The 22,250-nt window shown below is 38.4% G+C and overlaps 1 protein-coding gene and 1 non-coding gene across 3 annotated transcripts; one reads left to right on the top strand and one right to left on the bottom strand.

Annotated features, from left to right (window-relative positions):
• Positions 1 to 1,625: 1,625 nt before the first annotated feature.
• On the top strand, positions 1,626 to 18,464 carry Ei24 (EI24 autophagy associated transmembrane protein). 2 transcript variants are annotated; one of them, XM_047519217.1, is made up of 11 exons: positions 1,626 to 1,780; positions 5,288 to 5,400; positions 8,997 to 9,142; positions 10,027 to 10,087; positions 10,770 to 10,836; positions 11,360 to 11,484; positions 12,035 to 12,154; positions 12,504 to 12,615; positions 13,477 to 13,588; positions 15,533 to 15,607; positions 16,868 to 18,464. In XM_047519217.1, the coding sequence occupies exons 2-11, from the start codon at positions 5,359 to 5,361 to the stop codon at positions 17,028 to 17,030; spliced, it is 1,023 nt and encodes a 340-aa protein (XP_047375173.1). In that variant the 5' UTR covers positions 1,626 to 1,780; positions 5,288 to 5,358; the 3' UTR covers positions 17,031 to 18,464. The 2 variants fall into 2 exon arrangements, with proteins under 2 accessions (XP_047375173.1, XP_047375175.1); XM_047519219.1 differs by having other exon boundaries at positions 1,646 to 1,784.
• An 848-nt stretch (positions 18,465 to 19,312) lies between these two features.
• On the bottom strand, positions 19,313 to 19,384 carry Trnaa-ggc (transfer RNA alanine (anticodon GGC)). The gene has a single exon. It is a non-coding gene; the product is annotated as a tRNA-Ala (tRNA).
• Between the last annotated feature and the right edge of the window lie 2,866 nt (positions 19,385 to 22,250).

The raw sequence follows: 22,250 nt of genomic DNA on the forward strand, positions 1-22,250 counted from the left end.
GGAGCAAAAGATAAGTTTAGGAATGTTCCCTCTTTATGGTGGAGTAAATGAGGGAATAGATTTTTGAGAGCAGAGGATTTGAGAGGATATTCCTAGATCTTTTTTCAGTAAAAATAAGATTATTTCCCAAGGCCAAATAGAACAGCAACAACAAAAGAGTCTTGCTGTAGGAGTTTCCATGTGTAAATTTTATGTTGGCCTTTTACTTCTGGGCTTCTACTTTTCTTTCTTGACTCTTCTGGATGCTTCATTCCTTTCTCCAATCTTTCTGGTTTTGAGTCTCCTCTTCCTTAAACAGAAGGTAAGGTTTCAGCAGACTGGGATAAGGGGCAAGTTTATTCTGGAATGGGGCTGGAAGTTGGGCCAAGGAATAAAGACAAACACTTCCTTGACCCACTGATTTGGAGGAGAGTCAGGAGGTCTGGGTATTTTTTCTGGCACTGTCCTTGACATCTGGACTTTAGGTTTCCTTAAACAGGAGGTTGCACTGAATAGCTTGTAATTGTAAAACTCTGAATAGGTGGCCTTAGGACTAGTAACTCTAAGTATAGCCAGAGACAAAGGAAGACAGGCAGTGGAAAGAAGGAGAAATGAATGATAAAAGAGGTACCGAATAGGAAAGAAAAAGCTTATAGTTGAGGTTTAATGGTTCAGAAAGATGGGAAAACATGGCTTATCCTTTTGCATAGGAATGACTTTGAGCTAAAGGCACTTAAAAAATAAAAATGCTAGATGAAAGAAAGGTAATTTTAACTCTACCCTTTTCTTTCTGAAAGCAGGAGATAAAACCTCCACGTGGAAGATGGCTTCCCTATATCCGAAGTAACATCAAGAACAGAAGTTGAGAATTCTATATAAACATTAAAATAGTTATTTTACTTTAGCCTACTCACATTTTTATCACAATTACCCCTTCGTTCAATGTAACATGAAAACTTAGGATTTGCCTCATTTTGAGGTCTTCATTTCCTTTTTATGGCTGTCATGGAAAAACTAATATTAAATAAATTTGTATGCTTTTCTTTTGTTGATCTATTATGTCAGTTTAATTCGTAGGCCCAGCCAAAAACAGTAAGAGGTAGAGGTGAACTTTTGTCTTCCTTACAGTTTCTTGCCAAGAAATTGACTTTCCTATTAGAACTGAACTGGTGGGGATGCAGATGAAAAAAGTAGGCTGTTTTTATTTCAAGCATCACGTTACTAGAATACACACTGTAAGGCAGCTGAAGTGAAGGGTGGCTTGTCCGATTGTAACTTTGAGTGAAGCTTGACCTAAATCGAGCATTGTTTAGTAATCTTTACAGAAACTCTCTAACCAATAAACCAAGGTGACCCCTACTTTATTGTTGGGTTATTAGGGTTCCAGGGTTTTAGAAAGACCAGCAATGCTGTGTAGGTAAATAGTGAAGGGGAAAGAGAAAGGAGGGCTCAGTGAACAGAGCTTTTAGGTAGGAGGTGGTTGAGGGGTTCTTGCGGCCGCCAGGAGGAGCCCACAGCCTACGCGTCCCTGCACCGGGGCCAACTGGCGGCTTGCGTTGACTACATTTCCCAGGCTCCGCAGCCTCGGTCCGCCCCCTTTTCCACCAGCCCCGCCCCCTTCACAAGGCCCCGCCCCCGCTCGGCGGCCCAGCTCCGCGCCCGCCTGACTTCCCAGCGGCCCCGTGCGGCCCGGGCATGCCCAGTGCGGGCGCAGCGGCCCCGGCCCTGGGAGCGCCCCGGCGGAGCGGGCAGCCGGGCGCGGAGGGGTCCAGACGGCCCGCGGTGGGCTAGGGAGCTGCTGGTAGGTGCGCGGTGCGGCGACTCGGGGCTCGGGGCGAACGCGCAGCCGGTTCTGGGCGGCAGGGGCCGAGAGGGCGCGGGAGGGCAGGCCGGGCCGGAGAGTGGGTCTGAGAGGTTTCGCAATGACTGCGGGAGAAGACCCTTGACAGGAAGAGACCCGGGACGGCAAGGAGCCTGGGGAGCGGGGCCAGGCCGCAGCGCCCGACGTAGCCCTGACGAGCCTCTGCCCAGGTGTGGCGCGGCTATCTTTAGCTCTCCGTGTGACCGGACGGGTGCGTGGTCCGTACCTCGTGCACAGCTGTGGTTGGGGAGGGAGACCTGTTTTCAGCTTAATTGCCCAGGAGCTACGGGAGAGGCGGGTCCAAGCACACAGGGATACGGAGGCAGTCGGTGGAGCCCGGAGTGAAGTGAGGATGTTTACCTTCACCGTACCTGGAATGGGATATTCCAGCTTCCTGCTTACTCGGACTTGGGTTTATAGCTTTTAAATCAAAGTGCAGGACTGTGCCTCAGAAGGTACTTCATCTATTCTAATGACTGTCAGGAATTTAATGTGTAGCTGTATTTCAAGATTTAAGAAACCTTGTGTGTCCATGGGACGCTCGGGTTAAACAAAAGCCCTCATTGCAAAACTTAAGCAAAAAGAAGGCCTCACCGAGGGGATGGAACGTCAGGATTCTGAAGTTTGCTGTGTCTTTTGCTTGTTGTGACGCTGGACAAGCCATTGAACTACGAGACTCAATGCTACCTCTGTAAAATGCTGTGAACCAGATGCATCTTAATCCCCTCAGTTGCAGGATCCCCACGGTGTCTTTCAGTCTGTGTGTCTCAAATTGTGGCAAGTTATTTTTCTCTGCCTCATCTGCTTGTCAAACTAAATAATTCATACCGACTATACTTGTAGGAAATGTTAGGATGTTAATATAAAATTAAAGTGACTTGTCTTTCAAAGGCCTTTGGTCAGTAGATACCCTGCCGGTTGTTACATGCAGAAGCCAGGTGTTAACTGGCTAAGATTAAAATAACAGCAATTCTGGACTAGGACAGACAGGCTCCCTGTCAATGTCCTGTAAGAAATCCAAACGAAGTGCTCCAGAGGCTGAGGCAGGAGGATTGCAAGTTGAAAGCCAACCTCTGCAATTTAGCCAGGCCCTAAGCAACTTAGTGAGACCTTGTGTCAAAATAAGAAATATGAAAGGACTGAGAATGTGGCTCTGGGCTCTGTCTGCAGGATTGGAAAAAAAAAAAAAATCCACATGAAGTAATGGGCTTCCTCACACCTCCAAGCTGATACATTCTTTAGTGGGATTATGTTTATACAGAATTTTAAGTTTTTTTTTTTTTTTTTTTTTTTTTTGTATTCCATTGCATTCTGTACTAAAAAAATTTACAAAGATTTTTAGTACTCTTAATTTATACATAAGCAAATAGCTGGTTAAGTGGGTGGATCCATGGTGGTCTTTACAAACTGGTTCTTGTTCATTATTGAGCTCTTATTCACCTGGCTCTGAGTTTTCACTACAACCTTGAGAACCCTGTCTATACCTGTACTCACATGCTTGGAACTCTGAGGTACATGTTTTTAGGAGGGAAGAGTAGGAGTATTAACTGATGTGTCTTAACTCTAGAACCTTCTGTTCCTGAAGTGAGCACATCTGGGTAGGATATGACCTAAGGAGCTCATAGTAAATATAGTGTTGTGCAGGTTGCCTTCTGTCTGATGTATTCCCTGCTCTACCAGTTTTGAATGGCTTTAGTCCAGTTGGGTTAATGAGGTGCTCTTTAGTGAAGTGTTGAAAGGTCATGAAAAGTGCTTATGTTTTGAAATTTGAACTTTTTATAAACTGCAAAATTGTTATATTAAGGTTATACCTTTTAAATTGAGAACCCCACAGTGTGATTTAGTGGGGTTGGAGAACGTTAGAATTCTAAGTTCTTAAAAAATTTCTAGGTGCTGGGGATGTAGCTGCATGTGCCTGCCAAGTATACCTGGGGCCCTAGGTTTGATCCCCAGCATGGATGGATGGGAACATTTCTGCAAGTGGGTTTTCCATTCACCTTAGAATTCACTTTAAATACTATTTATATATGTGACTTTTCAGTTTCTTGACTTTTGAAGCTAGATTTACCATTTATCCAAGAAATAAAATGAGAAAACCTTACTGTTTTGAAGACTATTTATACATAGGAACTTTTTCTCTGGCCTAGTGTATTTTATGGTGCTGGGGATTGAACCCAGGACCTCACATATAGTAAGCATATGGTTTAACACTGAGCTACACCCTAGCCTTGACCTAGTTTAAAATTTACTCTGCTGCATGCTTATTAAAATCATACACACATTTATGTATGTAAAGTTAGAAAACATAGACCTATTTGGAGGTCTTGGTAGGTAGCTTCACATCATAATTTAAAGCTTTCTGTGTTCTGAAGGGCTCTGTGTCTGAAGGAAGTACATATTTAGTAACTTTTAGAACTTTTTCTTGCTCTCATTTTCATTCAAGTGTTTGAAGATATGCAGCAAACATAAAAATTGCTTAAGAGGATATTGAAATGTTATTTTTACCCATCTCCAAATCCTCAAAAGAGCTTGGAGTCTGTAGGAGGTATAGTTTGGACACCAAGATTCAGAGATGACCACTGGTCTAAGCACATTTACCTAAAGTAAAAATAAAAGGGTGGTAGGTAGCTGGGCATGGTGACCCATGCTTGTCACCATGCCTATACCATGTCCCAGCACTTGCAATCCCAGCTACTCAGGAGACTGAAGAAGGATTGCAGTTTTTTTTTGTTTTTTTTTTTTTTTGTTTTTTCAATTTTTAATTCTTTTTAGTTATGACAGTAGAATGTATTTTGCCATATTATACACACATGGAGTATAACTTCCCGTTCTGTGGTTGTACATGATGTGGAGTTAGTTACACTGGTCGTGTATTCATATATGAACATAGGAAAATAATGTGTGATTCATTCTACTGTCTTTCTTATCCCTATTGCCCCTCCCTTCCCTTCATTCCCTTTGTGTAATCCGAAATACTTCTATCCCCACCCCCTCCTTACTGTGCATTCTGCATAAAGGATTGCCAGCCTGGGCAAGTTAGTGAGACCCTGTCTCAAAATAAAAATTAACAAATGGGTGTAACTCAGTGGTATAGCAACCCTGGGTTCAATCCCCAGTCCTTGGGGGGAAAAAAAATCCAGGAGCACAGAGCACGCACCTGTAGTTCCAGCTACTCAGGAGGCCTAACATGATTACTGGAGCCCAGGAGTTCAGGACTAGCCTGTACAACGTAGCAAGACCCCATTTCAAAACAGGCCAACCCAACAAATAATTATATGGATTTTAGGTTTCAGCAGTTAGAGGTACTTAGTTCACTGTGTTAGTGCTACAGTCTATTGCTTCCCTATTAGAGCCACAGGAATATGGGGTCATCATGTAGAGGTGTACCTGAAGTAATTTATCTTTAAGATAAATATTTTTCTTCCATTATGCTTCATCTGTTTCCAGGTCCTTCATGATGAGAGATTTTGGGGTGCTTTTCTCTCTTCTGTGTAGTTGACAGTCTGGGTGGTGAGGAGATGGCTGACAGTGTCAAAACCTTTCTCCAGGACCTTGGCAGGGTGAGTACATCTTATTTCAAGGAATTTGTCTCTTGACCTTTTTGCTAAGAAACTGACTAGGAAATTCTTCAGGTGCTTTGGAGATTTTACATTTTTGGGTCCTTCTTATATAGTTCCTCATTTTAGTCCACACTACTCTGATAGAAATTATCCTGTATCGTGTAAGAGCTTGGGAGACCTGTCCAGTGTTTGTTTCTAGGATTGGAACCCTGGTCAGTTTGACTCCAGAGCCTTTATTTTAACTTTTTACTTTGAAATAGTTTTAGAATTATAGAAAAGTTGCAAGATAGTAAAAGCGTTAGTCTATATCCTTCGCCTACTTCCCCAGATGTTAACACCTTTATCTGACTGTGATACATTTGTCAAAACTAAGAAATAAATATTGGTACAGTATTACCTCAACTACTTTATTTGGATTTATATTACATAGTCTTATTTTTTACTCCCATTTTACAAGTGCATTGAGGAGGATGCTCTAAGACAATGCCCTAGAAAGATGTATTTAGGACCTGGTTACCCAAATTTTCAGTGTTACAAGATTCTGTTACTTGTAATGGGTGTCTGAGGTCCAGTGTCTCCTCTGGAACTTCTCTTGCTGTATTCTGAGCAGGAGGTTCTTCCTTCAGTGAGAGTTTAAAAGATTATCACCCTAGAGTTAAAAAGGAGAAATCGAAGGAGTATTATAGAAGGGTTAAAGAGACTGCAATATGATCCACTTTTAATACCTTTATCTTCTTTTATCACATTCTTGACCTATAAAATTTTAACCCTGCATCGGTTCTACAATGTGTCATTTATATATTTCTCTACCTTACTATACTGTATCTAAGAGGTAGGGATCCTGTCAGCACATTGGCTATTTGAATTTTATTTTCTCAAAGATTGGAGTTTTCTGATTAAAAAATTTATTGGTGGACGATTTAAAGGTTAAAAGCAAAAATAAGATTAACAATCACTCAAAAAAGGTCAAATGTACATTATCAGTTTATGCTGTCATCAGTAGGTAAGCACAAGCTTGCCTACTTCTCTGTCTCCTACTAGTATTTCTAAAATTTGTTTCAGCTAATAATAGTTGATGAGAATGCTGTCCTTAAATCCAGCTTGGCCATTACCTTCACAATACCTCTTTTTGCCTCTTCCTAAAGTTGAACAATCCAGTTCTATCAGTATACTTTAGATGTAAATCTGTTTGGTGCTTATTGAACTATAACACAATTTTTGGGGTTTATTTGTGTACTTTTCTGGCTAAATTTCTTGAGCATTTTCATATGAACAAGGTGTATCTCATTGATATGTTCAATATGTGATTGATTGAGTAGATGGATAAGTGAATATAATTCTTTGGGCTAGGTGACAGGTAATTTTGGTATTTATACTACCAACAGTTACCTGGAACTTTTTGTGTTTGGTTGGCAGTTGCCTCTGTTTCTGTCTTTATAGACTTAACAACTCTTTTCCCCATCATATATTTAAAAAGGATATTTTCTCCTCCAGCTAACTTACCATGTTCTTCTGTCTTATGTGGTGGTCTCTTCCTAGAGTTCACATTTTGCAATAATTTCTTTTTTCTTTCATTCTTCTTATAACAGTATTTCTTTATATGTCTTTCTCCAATGTTGGTCCAGCCCTAGTCCTTTCTAGAGACCAGTGTTTTATTTATCCTTCTATCTCTCTATTTAGCGAAGGATACAGGAAATACTGTAGATATTTAATTGATATTGAAAGAGTATAGGGGAAGACAATTTGGCTTCATAGTGTTGATAAATATGGAAGACTTAGAAAATGTTTTGCAACTTGTTTTTCAGGATTGATATGGACAAGAATTGAGTGCTAAATCTAGAGGGGAAAACTTGATAAGAAGGATGTTTGCATGATTTTGGAAGTGTCTCCCCACAGATTGCTTATTAGTTGCAAGAGGAAACAATTTGCACCATACAATAGAGAAATTGGACAGTATCTTGACTGGATATGTAAAATTAACGTAATCACAAGGGGAAAGAGCTATCATGTATTTTTTTTCTTCAATACTGGGGATTAAGCTCTATGCCTCACACATGCTAGGCAAGTATTCTGCCACTAAGCTGCATCCCTAGCCCTTTTTTTAGAAAAATTATTTTGAGACAGGTCTTGCCCAAATTATCAAACCTATCCTTGAACTTGCAATCTTCCTGCCTCAACCACCTGAGTAGCTGGGATTAGAAGTGTGTGCAACCATTCCTGACGATATCATATACCTCTTGATGTGATACCTTGAAGGGCACACCATCACTTCTATGATATTCCTGCCAGAAATGCTTAACGGTGTCTAATTATGAAGAAACAAACCTCAATTTGAGGGAATTTCATGAAATAGCTGGCCCATATTTTTATTTTTTTGTGTGTGTATGTTGGGAATTGAATCCAGGGGCACTTTACCATGGTGGTACTTCCTCAGTCCTTTTTATTTTTATGTATATCACCAAGTTGCTCAGTCTGACCTCAAACTTGCAATCTTCCTGCCTAAACCTCCCAAGTCACTGGGATTATAGATATATGTGCTACCATGCCTTGCTGGCCTGTATTTTTCAAAAAAACAGACAAAGGCTAAAGAATTGTTACTATTTTAAGAGACTAAAGAGACATGATAACTAAATGCAGTCACAGTGGAGAAACTGGACAGTACCTTGACTGATATGTAAAATTAATGTAATCACAAGGGGGGAAAGAGCTTTTTTTGTGTGTGATTCTGGACTAAACTTTTTTTTTGCCCCCCTCCGGTACTGGGGATTGAACTCAGGGGTACTTTGTTGCTAAGCTATATCCCCAGCCCTTTTTATTTTTTATTTTGAGACAGGGTCTTATTCATTAAGTTGCTGAAGGTCTTGCTAAGTTGCTAAAGGCCTTGCTAAGTTGCTGAGGCTGACCTTAAACTTAGAATCCTGCTTTAGCCTCCTGAGTTGCTGGGATTACAAACATGCACCACCTCACCTGGCTGGACTGAACTCTTGAGGGGTAAAATGCCATAGAGGGCATTATTGAGACAAATGGAGAAAATTGTGATGTGTACTATAAAGTATTTCAATATTAAATTTGTTGTTATGTAAAAATATTTTTCTTAGGGAATACACACTGAAAAATTAAAAGAGAGCATGATATAGTAACCTATTTAAATGATTCAGAAAAAAGTAAGTATTTGTTAATATGATAAAACATTAAACTGACACATTTGGAAAAATATATTTGGAAGTGCTCCATTATTCTAGCAACTCTTCTGGATTGGAATCATTTTAAAAAATTAAAAGAAAAAAAATAAAAACTAAGGGCTGAGGGTATAGCTCAGTGGTAAAGTGCTTGCCTATCATGTATTAAGCCCTGGGTTTGATTCCTAGCACTGCCAAAAAGAGTATATATATATTTTAATATTATATATTTATATATGAGAAATATATGTTTATATACACACACCTATGTACATATACGTACACATAGCAAAAGGCCCATTAAGCTCTGTAACAAAATTAATACAATGGTTTCCATTCTTAACTTATCTATATGTAACTGTGGAAAATCTTCTCCAATCTGTAATCTCCCCTCTTTAAAAATATCCTTGTCTATAGGGAATCAAAGACTCCATCTGGGGTATTTGTACCATCTCAAAGCTAGATGCTCGAATCCAGCAGAAGAGAGAGGAACAACGTCGAAGAAGGGCAAGTAGTGTCCTGGCGCAGAGGAGAGCCCAGAGTATAGAGCGGAAGCAAGAGAGGTAAGGAGTGTAGGCCCATGTCAGAAAACGTGCCAGGGAAAGGCACTTTAGAAGTGACTGATTCTTAGGTAGAATAAAGACCTACAGAGTAACTTAGAGATTCAGCACTCCATTATTTTTTGTGTTTCTTCACAGAAAAATGTTATGGTTGAATCATTTTCCCACGCTGACTTAAACTAGGGTATAGTAATACACCTTGCTTAAAATTTCAAAATGTTGCCAAGTGCTTTGGGGCACGCCTGTAATCCCAGTGACTGGGGATGCTGAAGTAGGAGGATTACAAGTTGAGGTCAGCCTCAGTAACTTAGCAAGGCCCTCAGCAACTTACTAAGACCCTGTCTTAAAAACTAAAAAGAACTGGAGATGTAGCTTAGTGGTAAAGTGCCCTGGGTTAAATCCTAGTATCCCCCACCCCCCTCAAAAAAAATATTCATCATGGTTAAAAAAGAACAGAATATTAAATAAAGAACAACAGCAAAAAAAAAACCCCAAAAAATAAAAAACAAAAAAACTTTGGTTTATTCGTAGGAAAGGCTATGTAGATTTACTTATTGATAGAACCCCAACCAAAGCCTTTCTCTTTAATCTTCTATAACCTATTTCATAGTTCAGAACATACATGTTCAGAACATACATGTTTTATATATTTATATGTGTATATGTGTGTGTGTGTGTTTGTTTTTTTCTTTAATCTGGTTCCTCAGAAATATTCTTAATATTTTCTCATTGACTGAATTATAACATTGGAACATTGGGGGAGCAGTAGGTGCCAAAAAATAACATGGTACCAGTGGAAGGAATAAAATGGAGAGCTACCAAATTGACAATTAGCAAGTAACCTAATTTATATGTATTATAAGCTAAATGCATATGATCTTTTCCAGTGAGCCACGTATTGTTAGTAGAATTTTCCAGTGCTGTGCTTGGAATGGTGGAGTGTTCTGGGTAAGTTCTTTTCTTTCAAGGTCCAGGTGCTTATAAGTATTTTCAGATTATTGCTAGGCTAATAGTTCCTGTTTTCTTCAAAATGATTCATTCACAGATGTTGTTATTGTTATAGATAACAATTTCTGTTGACACTTCATAACCATTTTGGTTAAGAGATCTATGGGGTTCAGAAAAGGGCAGATATGACTGGATAAGGTTCTTCTCGCTTTTGATCATAGCTATTGATTAGAATTGATTACTACTGAAACCCAGAGCAGAAGAGGTTGCCTATAGTTAATTGAGAACCAACATAGACTAAAGTGGAATTTGGGTACTTTAAATATGAAGTTAAATATTTCCTTTGACTTGGAATTCAGTAATTCAATTTATCTTAAACATTTCACACATGTTTTAAGATGCTAGCTTTAGACTTAATAAACATTACCATGTACTTTGTATATGCCTATATACTTTGGCCTGAATAAAATATTCTTCTTTGAACCAAAAAGTTTGCAATATCTGGTTTTACCACTTGAGTAAATAGAAATTTGGGAAATAGAAATGGGTCTGATTTTTTGGTTGTTCTTCAAGCCTCCTGATTTATATTAGATATTTCCATTTGGAAAATCATTACTGAAACTTGAAACTCTTGTTTTAAAGAAGGACTTTTGATGCTTACCTTGTTGCTTCTTTCCTTTAGTTCAGTCTCCTCCTGTTTTATCGTGTGTTTATTCCTGTGCTTCAGTCAGTAACAGCCCGAATTATTGGTAAGTACATACTTGCTTCTTGGTGTCTGCTAGGGATGGGGGAGATGATGTTTCTAGTTCCTCAGTTTATTGAACATTTCTTGTGCACCAAGAGTTTTAGATGTTTTTAACCCAGACTTCTCAACAACCCTTTGAGATAGGAACTGTTGTTCTATCCATTTTATCAATGAAGAAATGGAAGTTATTACTACAGTTAAACTATTAGTAAGGGCAGAGCTGTGATTTAAACCCAGGTGGTTTCCTGCCAATTGTATTCTGTTAGTCGCTGTGATACTTCAGTGGCTACCTGGTAAGCAGGTTTGTTTTAAGATAAGCAGCATGGCTATGCTGAATTGGAGTTGTGGCCAGAATATACTGTGTTTACTATGAATAAGACTCTTTGAGTTAGGTATTATGACATACTGGCAAGAAACAGAAAAATGTGTAGGGGGAAGAAGAATATTTGCAAAAATAGGGGTTCCATATTTGGTCTTCTGATTTTCTATTTCTTGCTTTAAACTGCTATTCTTTTCTCTCTTTTCAGGTGATCCATCACTACATGGAGATGTTTGGTCATGGCTGGAATTCTTCCTCACATCAATTTTTAGTGCTCTTTGGGTGCTTCCCCTGTTTGTGCTTAGCAAAGTTGTGAATGCCATTTGGTTTCAAGTAGGTCCAGGGCAGAATGGAGTCTGGGTCCTACAGCATGATGGGTTGACAGGTGACAAGTTTTAGCCTGTGAAGTTAGTGGTCATATAAGACCCTATGTATTTTTTCTGTCTTTTTTCTTTTCTTTCTTTTTTCTTTTTTTTTTTTTCACCCAGGGTTGCTTAACCATTGAACCACATCCCCAGCCCTTTTAAAAAAATTTTTATTTTGAGGGGTCTCATTAAGTTACTTAGGACCTTGCAAAGTTGCTGAGGCTGGCGTAGAACTTGTGGTCTTCTTCTCTCCACCTCTTGAGCCATTGGAATTACAGGTGTGAGCCACTGTGCCCAGTAGGACTATTTCTTAGCCTTAACCTTTCAGCAGCCAATGAGTGATCTATGTGCTCTTGTAAAATGGCATTATTATCTTAGGTCATTGAAGCATCCCATTGACATATGTCTGGGGGCTTTTCTCTCCTGGCAGTTCTAGTGGCAGACCAGTGGTATTAGCTTTGGAGATGGATAACAAGGACATTTATTCATGTTTTGGTGTACTATTTTATCTGTTATAGGATATTGCTGACCTAGCATTTGAGGTGTCAGGGAGGAAGCCTCATCCATTCCCTAGTGTCAGCAAGATAATTGCCGACATGCTCTTCAACCTTTTGCTGCAGGCTCTTTTTCTTATCCAGGTGAGACAGTCCTTCTAGACAAATTTAAAAAATATTTCACTGGAGGGAGTATCACAAAGACAAGGTATTGCATTTATATGGTGGTATTAAGATGTGTCTTGTGGAAGGTAATGATATTTAAATCATTTTTCACAGAAACAGCTAGAGAATTTACATACCATAAAATTAAAAGAGATAAGAATTTACTTCTGCTTTTCTGCCACCCTAGTATTCTTCACTCCTGCTGTTCAGAGGCTTGAGAAGCAGCTAGGAGACTGTCTCAGTAGGAAGTGATGATTGTAGAGTAGTAGGTGAATAGTGTTAAGTCTCTGGCGCTTTGGAATTAAGATTTGCCCTATTTGTTCTTCAGGGGATGTTTGTGAGTCTCTTTCCCATCCATCTTGTTGGTCAGCTGGTCAGTTTGCTGCATATGTCTCTTCTCTACTCATTATACTGCTTTGAATATCGTTGGTTCAATAAAGGTAGGTACATGTAAAGAAACCCAGAATATAGAGGCCCAGTTTAGAAATGGCTACTGCTAAGCAGACTACATTTAAGCCCTTAGCAAATCATTTTTGAAAGGAAGAAGCCACATTGGCAAGAGGGAGCTTATATTTATATTAGTGAGTTTAACTCTTAATTTTGAGACTGGGGGAAATGGCAATGTGGAATTATCTTTTTTGTGCTTAATATATTATAACCCTGACTGGACCAGAGGTGGCATAAGTGAGCATGAGTTGTTCTGATTTAGCAAAATTAAATTAATATCAGCATATTTAGATTCCTTGGGGGATCTTTTAAAAGACTTTGGCATATTTAGCTGGGTGTTTGTGGCAGAAAGAGGTTAACTGATTTCTGCAGGTTGGCATCCTTTTTTGGTGGGGGGGTGGTTTGCAACTGGGATTGAATACAGGAGCACCACCATTGTGCTTTCTTTCCAGTCCTTTTATATTTTTATTGTGAAATAGGATTTGGTTGCCCCGGCTGTCCTCAAGCTTGTGATCCTTCTACCTCAGCCTTCGAGTAGCTAGGATTATAGGTTTGTGCTACTGAGCTTGGCTTATTTGTCAGACTATTTGTCAGACTAGTTCTGACAAAGGATGCTGGTACTGAAATTCACAAATTATTTACCCTATCAACTTTGAAATTATGATTATTGAATTGTAAAACTTTAAAAGAAACTTTATATCAGTATTCACAATTCTACTTTATATGCTATAGCTATGCTCTTTAGATGGTAGCTCTGTATCTGAAACCCAAACCTCAAATAGTATGCCTACAATAGGTAGTCACTTGATTAAAAGAAAACATGCAGTCTAATAGCATTGTTGTCCTTGTTCTAGGAATTGAAATGCACCAGCGATTGTCAAACATAGAAAGGAATTGGCCTTACTACTTTGGATTTGGTTTGCCCTTGGCTTTCCTCACAGCAATGCAGTCCTCATACATTATCAGGTAATTTGATTAGAGAGATTTAAAAGATACTAGTAAAAGTAAAACTCATGTAACAAGCATCTTTTCTTTGCTTGGTTCTATGCCAGGCATTCTGTGTTCTTTTTTCCTTTAATTTGTTCTAATTGGTTATACATGACAATAGAATACATTTTGACACATTATATACAAACAGAGCACAACTTCTCAGTCCTCTGGCAGTATGTGCCAATACCATGCCATATGATGCAGAGTCACACCAATCATGTAAGCATACATACATATAGGGTAATAATGTCTGTCTCATTCCACTGTCCTTCCCACTCCCATAACTCTCCCCTGTACTCCCCTCACTCCTCTCTGCCCCATTCAAAGTTCCTTCATTCTCCCCACCAGCCTCATTATGGATCAGTATTCACTTATCTGAGAAAACATTTGACCTTTGGTTTTTTGGGTTCGGCTTATTTCGCTTAGCATGATATTCTGTAACTCTGTCCATTTACCTGCAAATACCATAATTTCATTCATCTTTGTGGCTGAGTGATATTCCATTGTGTATAATACCACTGTTTCTTTATCCATTCATCTGTTGAAGGGCATCTAGGTTAGTTTAGCTATTGTGAATTGAGCTGCTATAAACATTGATGTGGCTGCATCACTGTAGTATGCTGATTTTAAGTCCTTTGGGTATAAACTGAGGAGTTGGATAGCTGGATCAAATGGTGGTCCATTCCAAGTTTTCTGAGGAATCTCCATACTGCTTTCCAGAGTGGTTGCACCAAATTGCAGGCCCACCAGCAATGAATGAGTGTACCTTTTTCTCCACATGCTCACCAACACTTACTGTTGCTTGTGTTCTTGATCATTGCCATTCTCACTAGAGTGAGATGAAATCTTAGTTTTGATTCATATTTCTCTAATTACTAGAGATGTTGAATATTTTTTCATAATTTGTTGATTGATTATATTTTTTTTCTGTGAAGTGTCTGGTCAGTTCCTTAGCCCATTTATTGATTGGATTTTTTTTTTTTTTTTTTAAGTTTTTTGAGTTCTTTATATATACTGGAGATTAGTACTCTATCTGAGATGTGTGTGGTAAAGATTTTCTCCCATTCTGTAAGTGTTCTCTTCACATTGTTTCCTTTTCTGATTGTTTCCTTTTCTGGGAATAAGCTTTTTAGTTTTAATCCATCCCATTTATTGACTTGATTTTACTTCTTGCACTTAGGAGTCTTGTTAAGGAAGTCAGGTCCTAAGCCAACATGATGAAGATTTGGGCCTACTCTTTCTTATTAGGCACAGAATCTCTGTTCTAGTGCCTAGGTCTTTGATCCTCTTTGAGTTGATTTTTGTGCAGGGTGAGAGAGAGGTTTAATTTCATCTTACTACATATGGTTTCCAGTTTTCCCAGCACCATTTGTTGAATAGGCTTTCTTCTCTCCAATGTATGTTTTTGATGCCTTTGTCTAGTATGAAATAACCATATTTTGTGGGTTTGTCTCTGTGCCTTCTATTCTGTACCGTTGGTCTACATGTCTATTAAATGTGCCAATACCATGCTATTTTTGTTACTGTAGCTCTGTAGTATAGTTTAAGGTCTGGTATTATGATGCCTGCTGCTTCACTCTTCTTGCTAAGGATAGGCATTCTGTTTTTCTATTTGACCTTCAGGAGACCTGTAAAAATTTTTCTCCTTGACAGCTAGTCATAGACATTTATCAGTTAGTATTAAAAGTAGTCTGTATGGCTTTTATCCCAAATTCTTTCTTCTATGTTGACTTCTGGAGCCATGCTAAATATTCACAGTGCTTAGAAAAAATATTTTGTTCTTTTTGAAAGTTGTATTTGATATATTAAGACTTTCAAGCTGTGGTGTTTGCACTGCGGATAAAGGAGCTTTGGGCCTTTAATATCTTCTTCAAACTCATGACTGTTGTGAAGGTGACTAATTATTATTTTTTTTTACAGTGGCTGCCTCTTCTCTATCCTCTTTCCTTTATTCATCATCAGTGCTAATGAAGCAAAGACCCCTGGAAAAGCATAGTAAGTATCAGCTAGTAATGAAGTTTTTGCTACTTAAAGGAAGGCTGTAACATCACAATTATGTCAGACCTTTTTTTTCTTTTTTTTTTTTTTTTTTTAATAATCTCTTACATTGCAGGAAACCCTTAATATATATTTAAGGAGAGAAATACTTCTGGGATAAATCCCAAACTTTCAAACTTTCCCATGAATATGTGCACATTCGTTTTTATATATTTCCTGAACTGATACTATTATACACACTATTAAAATTTAACAATCCGCTGAATATTAGGTACTTATGGACATCTTTAGTTAAGCTCATTTTTGTATGAATGGCCACCTTAAAAAAAAAAATAGTGGGTTACTAGGCATGGTGGGACATGCCTCAGGAGACTGAGGCTGGAGTAATGCAAGTTAAAAATCAGCCTAGGCAACTTAGGGATACCCTGTTTCAAAATTATTAAAAATAAATAAGTAAATAAAAGACAACAAAAAACAAAACCAAAAAAATTTGCTGTGGATACTAGCATGCAAGAAGCCAAGGGTTCAATCCCAGTACCACACACATATACAACAGTTGGCTATATAATCTGGTCACGTGAATTTACTGATAATAATAGTAAAATGTTCTAAAATGAGTTTTTAGCAATAACAAGTCTAATTACTTCAAAGAAAAGCCCAATCACTTAATTTTTGATCAGTTTTGGTTAAGTCAATGAAGACACTAGAATTAGAGAAATTTTAGGTTTTTTTTTGTTTTGTTTTGTTTTTTTGCGGTGCTGGGGATCGAACTCAGGGCCTTGTGCTTGCAAGGCAAGCACTCTACCAACTGAGCTATCTCCCCAGCCCAATTTTAGGTTTTTTTGAGGTTTTTCATTCTCTTGCTATCCACTGGTACTATAGTGACTGACTTTTTTTTTTTTTTTTTAATTATGGGTACTGGGGATCAAACCTAGGGGTGCTCTGCCACTGAGCTATATCCCTAGCCTTTTTTTATTTTGAGACAGGGTTTCACTAAGATGCCCAGGCTGGTTTTGAACTTCTACTCCTTCCGCCTCAACCTCCTGAGTCGCTGGGATTATAGGTGTGTGCCACCATGCCTGGCTTGATTTTATTATTTTTTTTTTAACTTCAGCCCATGTGTCTGATCCCTGTTCTTCCTTGATAAATTTTAATTTTATTTTTCTATGTATTTTAATTTAATGTAGTCAAATAAGCTGTCACATGACAATTTTGCTCAACGGAGGGGGCTAACAATGTTGAATCTTTTTCCTTTAGCCTTTTCCAGTTGCGCCTGTTCTCCTTGGTGGTATTCTTAAGCAACAGACTCTTCCACAAGACGGTCTACCTGCAGTCTGCCCTGAGCAGCTCAACCTCTGCAGAGAAGTTCCCTTCACCACATCCATCTCCTGCCAAACTGAAGGCTGCTGCAGGCCACTGAGCTGCCTGCCATCTAAAGGGGATGGGTAGATTGGAAGGAGGCTGTGGAAGCTCTTCTCTTTGTCCTACCCTGGCTAGAGAAGGCAGGACCCACTCTGCCAAGGGCCCTCTGTGTATTCCCTTCTCTTTGAGGAATTGGAATTTTTGTCTCTGGTGCATGTAAGGCAGAATCTTTCTGACACCAGTATGGATTTTTAATACCACCGTGAGTCTGAAAGGACCACAGGTTTTTCTGCAGCTATTTTCTAGCATTTACCAGCCCCTGTGCCTGGACTGATTTGAATACTTTGTTTTTCTCCCTGTGCCAGTTACCCTCCCACCTCTCCTTCCTGCCTTCTAGCACCCTTGGATGAATGGGTTTTGTAATTCTAGCTGTTGTATTTTGTGGATTTGTTATTTTTGTTGTTTTTCTGTGAAGCACATACATTGGATGTGGGAGGTAAAGGAGTATCTCAATTGCTCCTGTTTATTCCCTTTATAGCCATCACTGTCTTGTTTCTTGTATCTCAGGTTAGGTTTTGGTCTCTCTTGCTCTACTGCAAAAATGTAAAAGAAAAAGGAGAAAAAAAGAAAAAAAAAAAAAGAGCCTGAAGAGATGGGACAGAATGAAAGACCTCACAGCCAGGTTGACTGGGTTTTGAGGAGTCATTTTTTTTTTTCTTCCCCTTGAAGGGGAAAAAGCTTTTTTCACTGGTACATTTAAAGCTCCCCAGCTATGGGGAGGTACCAGTTCTGGACAAGTGCCACTGTAACAAAGAATTGTCAGAAAAACTGAACTTTTCAACTCTGGAGGGTGGAAATTTACTCTTGGTCACTGCCAGGTCTGACTGGTATTTCAAAGGAATATTGGGTGCTGCAAATAGGAACTAAAGGGGTAAACTTATTAAACCCATTAAACCTGTGATCAGTGATGTTTTCCTGTCATTTTAAGAGACTAAATATGGGCTGGGAGGGTAGTGGTCAAAATACTTGTATAATTTTAAAATGTCACAATTAAATGTGAGCTGGTTTCCCACAAAGTGTGTAATGACTGAATTTGCAAATCATGACACCGAGATATGTATTCATCAAACACAAGACTTAGTATTGGATAATCTGGTTGTAGTTTTTAGAGATTAGCCCTGAAGAATGTCCCCTGAGAAAATTTGGGTTATATGATTATAATTTTGTGTGTATATCTTACGAAAGACTTTGGGTTATTTAAAGTCTATATGTGATCTTGTGTATTCATGAAGGGAGGAAGGTTCATCTAGATTTCAGTGTACTGAATATGGCATTCATTTGTCAAGGGAAGAGAATCAGACATTTGGTTAATAGAAACCTTCATGTATACAACAAAATAAGGAATTAAAAATTATTGCTGGAAATTGTAATCTAAGTTTGAAGTGCTTATGCAATTGATGGAAAGAGGGTTTTTTAATAGTGGACATCTTAGAAGTGATCACTATTTCCAGCTTGTAAACAAAAAGTCTGTGAAAGACAGTTTAAAATATACTTCTAGCATTCCTGTGATACTTTTGGTCATTTGACGGTATTGCAGAGAAGTACTTCCTGGTTGTTGGGGGCAGGATGGCGGTTGAACAAGGTCTTACCTAAAGAATAATGGCTTTATTTAAGTGTAATTTTTTAAACTAAGTTTTAGAAATAACTAGTTATTGAAGCAGTCACACCTTTACTACCTGAAATTAGTTTTTATGCCAAATAGAAGCATCTTTAGTATAGAAGTCTGAGTGGATGAAAGTACCTGATTTTACCCCTTGCCTTCTGCTTCTATATAGAAACTTTTTAAGGCTTAGTTATTTAAAGTGAGGAATCAATAAAGTTTTATTAATATAGTTGAGAGGACAAAGCTGTAAAAAGGCTAGGTTAGGCATATCTGCAATAATAGAAATTTGACAAGCAAACTTTGTGTTTTTTCACCAGGGTATGGGCACTGAGCAGTGATTAGGAAACTGAGGTCAGAAGGAAACAAGGCCTTATTTTTGCCCAGTTCAGAATGGCAATTTGAGGCAAACTAATAATTAGTAACTAAAAACACGGGAGCTAACGTTACTAAAAATGAAAGTTACCTTGAGTTTTAATAACTCATTCAGTAGGATCTGAAGAATTACAAAAGTTCTATTCAAGAACAGAAATGACAGCTTGGACAAGCATGTGATTCAAAACACTAACATTTTTATTCTATCTTTACAGTCCAGTTATCCTTTTCAGCAACTCTTGAAGAAGTAGAAAGTGAATGCTTCAGATCTGAGCATGTTAAACTTTTTTTTTTTCTTTTTCTTTTTGCAGTGCTGGGGATCAAACCCAGGGCCTTGTGATTGCCAGGCAAGTGCTCTACCACTGAGCTACACCCCAACCCACTAGAACCTTTTAGATAGACAGATCTGTGCACTGACTTCTGTTAACTGTTGTGCATTTAATCAAGGCTGCTAAAATAAAGGATTAAGAGGAATTGTGACAAACTAGAACAAATCTAGATGATTTTAACTAATGCTCAGATGTTTATAAACCACCTTGAAAAGATGACATCTATAAAAAGAGACAAAGGTTAACAAATTCTAACAATTACACAGAAATTTGAAGTTACTACACCCATAAAATAAGAACAAATTGCTGTGAAGAGGAAATAGAATTATTGGAAACTAAAGCAGTTGTGGAAATTAAAATAAGATGATTAATAGAAGTGGTACTGAGTAGGCTAAATTAGGGAACTCCAAGATAAAATCATGGAAATTTCCCCAAAGCAAAAAGACATGGAAAAATTGTGGTAGTCAAGAATCAGAAGATCCAGAACCTGCTAATAAGAACTTCAGAAAATAACAAAAATGGAGACAAGAATAAAACCATCCTGGGTTTGAACCTCAATGTTTTAAAAAAAGATGAAATTGTTTTTCAGACATAAAGAGCTTATCAAGTTTAAAGCAGGAAAAATAAAACAGATGGCTAAAGAAAAAAATAACCAGAGAAAAATAGATAACCTATAAAGGAATGTGTCTCAGATTGGCATCAAACTTCTTAAGAACAACACCGAATGATAGTTTTAATGCTTTGGAAGTATACTTTTATGTGTGCTTATGTGTATATATATATGGGGTAGGTGAGTCCTAATTTTTTCGTTAAAATTCTAAATTTAGCCATGCTTTTCAAGGACAAAATACAGGCATTTTCAAACTTGCGAAGGTACTGTTGGCTTTCCAATCAGCTTTTCTGAAAATAAATTATGTGAAAACACTATCAAAAATGAAAAATCCAAGAAATAGAAGATGTTTTATTAAAATACCCAAACATGAAACAGCAGTGGAATCCAGAACTGCACTGGGAGGAAATATCAGTCTTAAAAGGTTTCAAGCACGCTGAGGAAAGCTGTTTCTGGGGAGAAAGAAAACATCCTGTTACTCCAGTGTGTCACAGATGAGATAGAGGCACATACTTCTTTTGATCTATGATAGTGTTATAGTTGGGATGTTCAGTGTCCCCCCAAAGGCCAATGTATGATGTGTTCAAGGCCTGGCTCCTCCAACTCATGGCACTTTGGGGAGGTGGTGAAACTTTTGGGAGGTGGGGCCTAATGGAAGGAATTAAAGTCACTAGGTGTATGCCCTTAAAGGGGATATTAGGACCCTGATTCCTCCTCTTCCTACTTATTTATTGTGGTCCTGGGAATTTAATCCAGGGATGCTCTACCAGTGAGCTACATCTCCAGCCCTTTTGATTCAGGGTTGCACTAAGTTGCCCAGGCTGGCCTCTGACTTGGGATCCTTCTTCAGTCTCCTGAGTTGCTGGAATAATGGATACAGGCTACCATGCTCAGCTCCTCTTTCTTTGCTTCTCACTTGCACAGGGTGAACAGGACTTTTGTCCCTGGATTTCTGCCTTTTGTATATTTCCAACTAAAAGCACAAGTAGGACAGAACCAACCAATCAGACTGAAACCTTTGAAACTATGAGCCAAAATAAATCTTGCTCCTTTTTAGTTATCTGGGATATTTTTTCATAGGATCAAAAATCTGACTAGCACAGATAGAAAAGGTAAGTAGACACTTTCAGAATGACCAAAAACTCTCAAGTCATGACTTATACAAAACATTATTTTGAGCAATTAATGGAATAGTAAGAACTGCTTTCTGAGACAACTAAATCAAAATTTCTGGTCAGGAGGGAAGAGACCTGATATACTGAATTTACCTATAATTTGTGGGTTTACAATTATAGTAACTTGATTTAATTTTTCCTGACCTTGATTTTATTTATAGATTAGTTTTTTCCTATAGACTTGTATCAAAAACTCATCCTAGGGTCTGCGGGTATAGCTCAATGGTAGAGTGCTTGCCTGGTATGTTGGGACCCATGAGTTCAATCCCCAGCACTGCAAAAACAAAAAACTCATTTATTTAAAAAAATAAGCTTAGGTTTTAAACTTTTTTTCCTTAATATAGTTCATTTTGGTTTTTGGAAAAGGTGGCTTAATTTTATCACTGAGTATTTAAATATATTGCCTTTAAAAAACGTGCAAAATTTTTAAAAAAATGAGAACACAATAGTCTTAAAATTAACGGTACTTTTTTACCTTTAAAGGAAGAAATGCCCTTTTAAAAAAAAAAAAAGAAAAACTTGTTTTGAGGACACATTTACTTGAAGTTCTATGATCTCTTCATGTGCAGCTTCAATTTTCATCTGTTAAAATTATGTGGAATACTTAAAAACGGAACAAAATTGGTCTATTCAATTTTAACAGCCCTGGGAGGATCCTGGTCATGTGTGCGCTGTGCTTTTGGTACAGGGGATTGAACCTGGGGGCCTTAACCACTGAGCCACACCCTCAGTCTTTTTTTAAGATTTTAAGACAGGGTCTTCTTAAGTTGCTGAGGCTGGCTTTGAACTTGCTATCCTTCCGCCTCAGCCTCCCAAGCCGCTGGGATTAGGCAGGCACCACCGCGCCCAGCCAATGTTTGTTCTTTGACTAAGTTTGATCAGTCCGTGTCATGGGAAAGTAAACGGGAACATAGGTAGCGGCATGGCACCAAATTTGAAGAGTGGCCAAGGCTTCCTACTTAGGCGTAGCCTGTGCTCACTGAAGCATGTAGGGAGCGGAAGTGAGTGAACATATTGGTGTGTGTCTAAAAGATGGATTTGGTTGCTTAAACTGTGCCCCCTTCCCTGCCCTCAGCAACATTCTTTTTTTGGGGGGGAAAGAGAAGAGAGGCAAGATGGGGTGGGGAGG

Source organism: Sciurus carolinensis, chromosome 11 (genome assembly GCF_902686445.1).
Source record: "Sciurus carolinensis chromosome 11, mSciCar1.2, whole genome shotgun sequence".
In the NCBI taxonomy this organism is placed as follows: Eukaryota; Metazoa; Chordata; class Mammalia; order Rodentia; family Sciuridae; genus Sciurus; species Sciurus carolinensis.

Bases quoted from the DNA above. Each gene is read 5' to 3' on its own strand.
- Ei24 (XM_047519217.1), top strand. From the start codon at position 5,359: ATGGCTGACAGTGTCAAAACCTTTCTCCAGGACCTTGGCAGG. The intron at 5,401-8,996 runs GTGAGTACATCT...CCTTGTCTATAG, and splicing joins TTCTCCAGGACCTTGGCAGG to GGAATCAAAGACTCCATCTG. The intron at 12,616-13,476 runs GTAGGTACATGT...TCCTTGTTCTAG, and splicing joins ATATCGTTGGTTCAATAAAG to GAATTGAAATGCACCAGCGA.